The sequence below is a fragment of the Etheostoma spectabile genome, unplaced genomic scaffold (genome assembly GCF_008692095.1).
Source record: "Etheostoma spectabile isolate EspeVRDwgs_2016 unplaced genomic scaffold, UIUC_Espe_1.0 scaffold314, whole genome shotgun sequence".
Lineage (NCBI taxonomy): Eukaryota > Metazoa > Chordata > Actinopteri > Perciformes > Percidae > Etheostoma > Etheostoma spectabile.
In genome coordinates this window covers 1379582-1388978 of record NW_022605583.1, presented here as the reverse complement: position 1 = coordinate 1388978, position 9397 = coordinate 1379582, and the positions used below count along the sequence as shown (strand labels likewise).

Below are 9397 nucleotides of genomic sequence, written 5' to 3'. Positions count from 1 at the left end.
AATTAATCAATTGGTGTAAGAAATAGCTCATATGAAAAGCTAAAACCCTCCCAAATGGACCCCGGACTGAGTACCTCACTTGCCTTTTCTTTCTAGTTATTTTTTCTTCTTTTCTATCTTTTTTAAGGACTCAAACAAGACATCAACTTGATTCCTCTGTTCTACCCTCTTTGCCTCCCACAGTTGCAGTCCCCAGACCATCAGCATGCCCCAGGCCCTTATTAATTACCACATAGTCCTTTTGTCATAACAGAACTGCCTTGGCTCTCAGTAGAGCTTTCCCTCGGGCAGCTTTTGTTGAGCCCATGTTAGCCGTGTTCCTACCATCTCCTCAGGGTCTCCTGTTCTAATGATTTTAACTTGTTTCCCATCTGGCCGCGTTCGTTTTGACTCTGCAGGCCGCTGTCTGTCGTCAGCGTCACAACCTCACAGCACATCTGGTTACAGTTAAGTTTGTTCCACAAATGGCCACCCTCCCAACTTTCCAAACATCCAAGAGGAGGTCAACGCTGTAGATGATCTCTGATTTGTATCTGTGCCTCATTTGATTGCTTTGAACCATCCTGCACCCACTTTTAGATCAAGACACAAGCTAATAGTTGCAGCCTGTTTCAGTGAAGCCTCTCAGACGGTCTGATTTCATAGGATGTGATCATTCTCTCCTGGGAGCCTATATTTCTCTGTTGGCTGTGTGTACTCGATCGCGGTAAATGCATCAATCATTGGAGTTAAATGGAGTTTATTGGAATTTCATGGCTCAGAGAGTAATAATAAATGTTAATGAAGTGTGGTATAAGTGAATGATTGCCTGCACTGCCAGTCTATGATCTGTGTGTGTGTGTGTGTGTGTGTGTGTGTGTGTGTGTGTGTGTGTGTGGTGTCTCAATCTTACCCTACACACTAATTCTAAATGGGCTTTGTGTACATGGTGGTGGTGAAAAACCGACAAAATTAAGTAAAAAATAAATACGTTGTAATAGAGTGGGTGCTAATACTGCAGGCAAGGCAAGTTTACTTGTACATCTTTCAAACACAGAGGGCATTTAAAATTCTTGACTTTAGAAAGTCCAGGAATTAGGGACCGGGGTACATGATAACCTATGTCTGATAGCAGGGACCCAGGTTCCATTCAGCCCAAGATGATTTGTCCTGGGTGATGGGTCAATCCTAAGCGGAACAGATAAGCACATAAGAAGCTGGGTGCAGTCTAGTTTAATGATAGCCAGACAGACTATTTTAAGAGGATGGAGGAATGAAGCGGTGCTGTCAATCCATGAGAGGGCTAGTGAGATGGCTACGGTGGCGACATTTGAAAAGATGTCATAGAAACGGTTTGCCAGGTTAGATGACTACACTAGAAAATGGGGAGAGTACCTGAGCTCTCTGGAGGGCTCCTAAGAAGCTTTGTGCTGGGGAGAGATATATATGATGTGCTTATGGTCATAGGCTTGTCATTTATACATATGTTTATTTTGTTTACAGTTTATTCTCTGTTGTGGAATAATTTTGTTGTATGGTTTTGAATATTGTGAGTACTGTCATTTTTTTCTTGGTTTTATCTGGGTGGGTGGAGGGGATTTGTTCATGTTGTGAATTCTTTTTGTGTGTTGATTAAAAAATAAAATAGTTTATCACAAAAAATACTTTACATAAGGCCAAAAAACAAAATCGCAAAAAGAAAATCAATCAGGAAAGTCCAAAGGGAATAGAAAAAGTCAAAAATAATAGACAAGAAATAAAATTTCAGTGCAGTTACTGCAGTAATTAGTCCCACATTTAAAGTATTACCCAGCTGATATTGGGTTTGTGAGGCAAAGATTCACATTTAAATGATTAAAAATGGGATCATGATGTATCAACACATAACATAGTCAAACATTTCCTACCTTACATGTATTTTCTATATGATTGTGTGACTGTGATATGTGAGTGCGACCTTTTACAGTGTAGAAATAAACATGTCAGTGTTTCTGGCTTACAAACTACGCAAATGATAATGAATTCAAATGAAAGGAATAAAAGGGCATTAGAGTATTAATCAATCAAAGACACAGGCGAGCTTTTGATTGCTGGATAAATGGATTGATATTTTTTATTCTTAAAGTTGCAGATGGTTGTAATACAGCTCCAGAAGGGTTCTGGAAATCAAGAATCCCAAGAACATCATGATTGGTTTAAAGAAATGCCAATAAACCAGAGCATGTTTTTCTCCCATCCCAAAACGCTGTGTGGACTAACCAGACCCTCCTCCAGAGCGCTGTGAAGGAGGGTCTGGTTATGTGCAACTAATGGCTGTTTTACAGTCGACGCATCCAAGCGTGTGCGCGCCAATGTGACATCAAATGAAACACATTTCAAACTAGAAATGAGACAAGTTATTGGTTTCATTTGAAGAAGGAAGTTATACATCCAATCACAGTAATGATATTTAAACCTAAATCCGACACTGCACAGGCAATTAAGTGATATCCCTGAAGTTGTGGTCTTGACCGGTCTTGAAATAAAATCCACAGTCCTCTTCATGCGAGACCGAGACAAGGCCGAGTAAAAATATGGTTCATTCCGAGATTGGACCGAGACCTTCAAAAAGTGCTCTCGAGACCCAGACCGATCTTGAGTACTGCAGCACTGTCTAGATCATAAAATAAGAAATCAATGGCATGTACATCTCTGCATCATCTCTACCTAATTGTAATGTGTGTGTGTGTGTGTGTGTGTGTGTGTGTGTGTGTGTGTGTGTGTGTGTGTGTGTGCGCGCCGCGCGTGCGCCTGGTGCAGTCTGGCAGTGGCGAGCGCGCTGGTGGACGTCTCCCAGCAGATTGTGGGCTACAAGAGAATTCTGGAGCCTGAGGAACCGCAAACAGCAGCCCACGCACAGCCATCCACCTGTATCTGACCAGGCCCCCCCCCCCCCCCCCCCCCCCCCCCCCGCCGTGTTCTCTTCTGCCACCCGACCACCCTATGCTCTCCCATCAGCACCCCGCTTCGGCCCCCTCCTTCAGAGACTCCCGCGAGCTCCGCTGTGGCAGGCAGAGGTGCATGCTGGGATGCAGGACTAGAACATTTTGGTGAGGGGCCGAGCCGTCCGGTGGACTGGAGCCTCAGCGGGATTCCCCTCCCTCTCCTCCTACGGGAACTATGGCTCCCCGCGCACAGAATGACCAAAACTGGACACAAAGTGGGGGAGGGAGGGAGGGAGGGAGGGAGGGACAGAGCGGGTGCGGACTTCAGCCCTTCCCCCTCAGAAAACATTTTGCATTTGTCGGCACCGCCTCGTTAGCGTCGAGGCGGCCGCGGCTTGCTGCTAGAAGAGATCCTCGTCTCGTAGTTTTGAAAAATCCAGAGACTTTGCAACCCTCTATGTTTTTCATTTTACTTAAGTTATTGTTGTTTTTGTTGTTTTGTATTGTTTTATTTTGAAGGCAGGAACATACTGGACATTTTCAACTGCACACAAACACACATAAACACATACTCACACACACGCACACTTCAAGAACAAACAACCTTCCGGGCCCTTCTACCCATTTGTAGTCCATCGTCACCTGCTTTCACATTTACAGCTCAGCACTGAGGGCGACTGTCACTGGAGGCTTGTACAGTTTGGCCAAAGAGCCTGTCACATTTCTAATCAGCCGCTGTGTCTTCTCCCCCTTTCTTCTCCGTGGCCTGTCTGAAGCTTTGACTCCGCTCCGGTCTCGCTCAGTCTCTTTGGCCAACTGGCTGCCGAGCCAACCACCTTTCCCGCCTCTCTGGCAGCATGGCCGAGTACAAAACAAGACCACAGCGGCACCTTATCCGCGCTGGCTTGCTGGCGGACAGCCAGGCTGGATCGTAAGCCGGCGCCGATTGAAACTTTTCCAGCCAATTACTCCCTCAGTTGCGTATGCACAGGCATGGCTCTCACACAGACAGCCGAGCGGTCGGGGGTGAGAAAACCCTCCCGTGTGTGCCGATTGTCCTTTTGGCAGCGCTGCGCCTCGAGCCCATCTGAAACAGGCTTCCTATGGATCTTGTGACTCTGATTGAATGAAGTGATTAGGCTGATCTGCGAGAGGGGAGCCGGGGCAACGGTTCAGCATCTTCTGTGATCGTTGCCTAAGAAATCCATAGCATCTAATTGCCGCTCCCTTGTCCCCAAATTCAACGCACATCCCTCCCCCGGTGCCAGAAATCCCCTTGCTGTCCTCTCTGCCGCTCGATGCCGATTGTTCCGTGTCCCTGAGCTATCTACGGCTGCCCAGTTGGCCCCGCAGCAGTGACGTCTCTCTTCATATTGATGCTACTTAACACAGTGGAGCTTCTAATGCCCAACTTTTCAACTGTACCGGGCGGACAGCTCTGAACATGAAGCACACACACATACGTTAGCAGAGTAACCTTTGTGAAGCGCCACTTTTGAATTGGCCACATGTCATGAAAGACCTCGGGTATTGATTCAAGAAACAAAACAAGAAAAGGACAAGAAACAAGAGCATTCCTTGCTTTTTCTTAAATTATTTTTCTTAATCTTGAAATTATCTTGTGGCCTGGTCTCTTGGGCTTACTCTGTTTTTGTGCTCCCTGTGTGAGGTTGCTCGGTCCTTTTTTATATCCGCTCTACCTGCCCTTTCCACAGTCCTTATCTGAATCCACTGGTCCATTTATAAAGAAACATAACTTATTTTTGTCAACTGGGGAAAATGAGGGAAGACACAAAAAGGAAGAAAAAAAAACTCCGGCGGCTAGTTGGAAACAGAGCTGTTGCTTTGAAATGTCAAGTCATGTTCAGTTTTAAGGGCATCAGGGTGTCGCATCTGTCTTTCTTGCCTTTTTGTTTTTTTCCCTCTACAGCACTGAATATCAGAGCAGGCTTGGATTAGTCCTTAATGGTCATCTTTAAAAAATTGAAGTTGCATAATATAACACCTGCAGGTTCTTTGACTAAAGGCAGAGGCACACACCAGTACATAACATGTATGTCCTCTTGCTTTATAAAGTTATTAACTTCCCGCCCTCAGGGAAGTACAGTAATAAAACCACTTAATAACTCGCTTTCTTCCATAAAGAATGCGTTGTCTTTAGTTCCAGGCTCTCGCATGTGTTCAGCATACTGGAACTGCTCAGCGTCTGGTTAAGGTCACACTTTTAGCACTGGGAAAAGGTCAGAGCAGAAAGCATGAACACAGTTGACATTCTGTAATTATAGAGAGCTCCATGTTCTCACAAGTTCCCTCAGCGAACCCCAGCGAGTGTTAAGGAGTCAGTGCTGTTTAGAGATGAATCGGAGCACTTCACTTTTACTCTTCATTATTTTTCTATTTTCAGTTTTTCATTTTTTCTCAGTAGAGCAACATCGTTTAGCCATAATGCCCCGTTCAGCTTTTGAAGCTTCCGCAGAGACTTGATGGTGAAAAAATGACCACAAGTCATCAGCTGATAATAAGAGAAGCTGGTCTGCGGTTGGTTGGTTGTCCACATGATCCCAAGTTGCAAAGGAAACCTCCCCCAAAAAGTCCTCCTGAGTTGCGTAACACGTTTTATTAAGCACTCTTTCAGTCAGCAATGGCTGTCGCTCTGCTTTTTCTCAGGTGTTCAGACGTTTTACGTTTGTCTACACCACCTGCTGCTTGGCAGGTAACCAATCAGTGTTTAGAGGTGGTGTTCAGTTTCAAAACATCTTTTAGGGAGGGATGTAAAGTGCTCTGTGTTCTTCAGCCTGGGCAGAAATGGTACCACTTTACTGACTTATGTCAAATTCTGATTCTGGGGGATTGCAAAATTAGTTTTCTCTTTCCTTTTTTTTGTTTTAACCTGCTTGGCTAATTGGCGGGGCTCAATTAATGGGACGCCCAGATTTGGCAAGCGTGGTACTCCACGCAGGTTTAAAACAAAACGACAATAAACACTGATTTGGAGTAGAAATGGGACCATGAGCTGAGAGAGAGAGAGAGAGAGGCGAGCAACCATACCCTGCAAAGTCATGTCACCCATCATCAAATGATGTCAAATGATGGGTGATGTCATCAAATGGGTGATGTGCTCCCGACACTTTAATGCCTGAAGTGCACATGCACTCTGCAGCATCAGCAGTACTCTGCCGCTTGATCTTCTTTAGGAGGAGGTTTAATTCCAAAAACAATCCCATTATTGCATTCACCGCCACCGGTAACACTATCCTGTGACACTGTAACTGCTCTCGTCTTCTGTTGCAATCTTTATTTAATTTCTCACAAAGCAGAGATCTCATTTGGGAAAGAAACTCTTCACACTGGATAACAATCCGTTTTACGGCTGATTCACATGTACTGTAGTAATAATTTCTCAAAGAATGATGATTGGGTATTGTTTTCCTTTTCCTCTGAAAATGAATGTAAAATGAAATCTTGCCCGTGCAGCCAAGGTAAGTGTGTAAACCGGAGGTCCCCGGGGCCTGATGTGGTGCCAAGGCAGCTCAGTGGCTAACAGACAGCGCGCTGACTGAGGGGTCACACCATGTAAGAGCTTGTCTATCTCGTTAGCAATGTATCGAGAAAGATGCAAACTACAAATCTTTTTTTTGACGGTTCAGACAAGCAGATCCTGGGTCTGATAGTGTCAACAAATTCATCTTAGAGGTTTGTTTTTTCATCTTTATGCTTTGATTGATTTGACAAACTAAACTATTTATTGTATTTAGGTCGTCCTGTGTGGCCAGGCTTACCCATTTTGAAGATTGGCCGAGTAATGAAAACCCAAACTCTATTATCTGTAAATACTATTTGACCCCAATCTGTTGTCAGCAACCTCCTTCCTGGCTCCTACACCGCTCTGCAAAGTCCCAAAGCATCCAAAGTGATTACGGCTATGCAGGGGAACTTTTCACCCGTGGCCCTCCCACACAGGCGTTTTCATTTATTTTTGGCTGATTCAGTGTCTTTTCAGGTATGTGCGCGCGTCTACAGAAGGTGCTTGACTGACACCTCCCACTCTGTCCTTTTAGTTGTGTTACACCAGTTAGGCTGGGACTAAATGACACCACTTATGGCAGGGCTGGACAATGTGACTCAAAATCTGTTAGATGATTTAGGGCATTTCCGCCTGTAATGGACAGGACAGCTAGGTGAGAAAGGGGGAGACATGGAGGAAATAGTCACAGGTCGACGATCAAATCCTGACTTCTGCTTGAATGACTTGTGTTGTTGTGCTGGTGACTAGAAATCACGTTGTGTCTAGCTCTCAATCCAACTGAACTTGAGTTTAGTTTTGCTCCTACGATCCTGTTTGTACTTTCAGATGTCGGCTTCGTTTGACTTGTTACTGAACGCTTTCAGCCGAATCCCACTGTGGCTCACTAAAATGCATTGTTGGATTTAACCTCATCTTAAGGCCGAGTTATGCTTCTGCGTTAAATCAACGCTGTGGTTACGTACGCAGGTACGTGGAGATACCGACCATACACCAGAGCCTCCGCCGTAGCCTGACACGCGTGTTTCCAAAAATGCTCAATGGTGTTTTAAGCTCCCGACATTGACTCCCAGCCGTTAACTTCAAGGCCCCTAACCCTAACCATTGCCTAATCCTAGTGCCTTCCAGGCAGCGCTGCCTCATTTCCGGGTTCTCCTTCTCAATAAACATGAAATCGAGGGTTAATTTTTCCTGCTACAGATTTCCAACCAGGGTCAGAATGCACAGTGAGACACTCTCAACGCGCTAGTAGAAACTTCAGACCACTGACGTGGGCTACCGGGTACGCTCTGCGCAGATGCATAAATCCAATTTTACGTGACGTGTTCCGGCTGCACCGCGGCCGCAGGAGCGATCGCAGCGAGACCAGGCTTGGGTTTCCGCCAGACGCGATGCCGCGCAACCCAGCAGTAGTTCTCCGCTCCGCTAAAAATAAACGCTAGGTCTATTTTTGACGGAACTGGGGCGTTGCACTGGCCGGGCAGGAAGTGGAACAGCTAAAGCATCCAGTCAATTATTCAAATGAACACCCTGTGCAGACTTCCGATCGTAATGTCATAACCTCACCAAACTATTTTAACAACCATAAAACAGCCCTGAATCTTTAATCCATCATAACTGGACTAAACCCTTTCACTATGTAGACTACTTGCTTTTATCGTAGAAGCACAAATATTCAGGGAAAACGACCAAAACAATGAAGTCTGCAAATCAGCAGGCCAAACGCTCGACTTCTAGAACGCTCCCCCTGTGGTATGAGCCTGTTGGAATTGCAGCAAACATTAAATCAATTTCCTCATCTAGCCATTTTTTATTTTACATTCCATCCATGTTCATTTTGCTATCATTCTTCTTCCCTGCCTTGCTGTATTGCTGTGTTTCTTTGCACATTCCCACCAATATTACATTGTTACCACCTGCAGATCAGTGGAATAGTGCCAGGAATGTATATTGGCCCACTCATCAAAACCTCCACAGGGTACCTTTAGGGTTAGTGCTGATGCAAACTGCTTGTGAAGCAGCCATATGCAATGCATTGCAATGGTCGCTGGGTTTTGTCTACACAACAACATGCTGTTTTATCAGCGGACCGATTTAAATCACTGCGTGGTGTAGCCGTAGAAGCAGAGACGGACACGAAAAGCTGTTTGTGGGAGAGCAGCATCCGACAGGCTCTTACTTTGTTGGTGTGTGAACCAGCAGACCTCCAACACATGATCAATGGCTTCCATTTGAATGTGCTGTGTTGTGGAAGAACACGGTGCCAGTACGGCTTTGACCGCTCATGTGTCCTGTAGGTTCAGCTCAGTTCACATCATCACAAAACTTCAGATGTGAAATGTCCTGTGTGGGAATGCCTGGTGTTTAAAATTCCACAATTTGAATGTAACAGTGCACCTTTTTTATTTATTTTTTGTCCCAGCCTTCCTAACTAAGACCCCCATAGAAGTGACAAAATCTCAAGAGCACAATACAAACCTTTGCCCTGTCCAGAGAAGGTTAGGGTCCTATCTTTCACCCAGCGCCCGACGCAAGTCTCTTTGCTGTTTTAAGATCGTCCCGCGCCCACGCTGTTTAAATAGCAAATGCACCTGCGCCCATCTTTGCACCCATGGGCGTGCTGGTCTTACAGGGAGGTGCACTGTCTTGAGGCAGCGGGAAATGATCGCACCATTGACCAACAAAAACCTGGTCTGAAGTCAACAGTGCAACATTTGATTGTTATTTTAACAGTGAATTAGTGAACTGCGCCCAGGCGTATGCACAGTGAGTGCACGCTATGCTTGTTACACACACAGGGACACACACTATGCTTGTCCCACACAGGGAAGCGCAACAGCACACACACACATGCAAAAGATTACAAGTAAAAATATGAAGGTGCTAATCCTCCATCATAACGACAATGCGCCAAGGTCCAAACGCTCCTGGCTGTTAAAGGTAATGGGAGATGACCTCTGATTGGTTGATT

General features: G+C 45.4%; 1 protein-coding gene and 1 long non-coding RNA gene across 2 annotated transcripts in view; both read left to right on the top strand.

Annotated features, from left to right (window-relative positions):
• Positions 1-4442, top strand: part of LOC116686089 (attractin-like) — a 124644-nt gene extending 120202 nt beyond the window's left edge. Inside the window, exon 17 of the mRNA XM_032511021.1 lies at positions 2778-4442. Coding sequence (XP_032366912.1) covers positions 2778-2896 — 119 coding nt within the window. The 3' untranslated portion in view covers positions 2897-4442. The remainder of the gene's footprint in view (positions 1-2777) is intronic.
• A 4404-nt stretch (positions 4443-8846) lies between these two features.
• The window catches only part of LOC116686135 (uncharacterized), a 1602-nt gene continuing 1051 nt past the window's right edge, over positions 8847-9397 (top strand). Inside the window, exon 1 of the long non-coding RNA XR_004331157.1 lies at positions 8847-8930. This is a non-coding gene — a long non-coding RNA (uncharacterized LOC116686135). The remainder of the gene's footprint in view (positions 8931-9397) is intronic.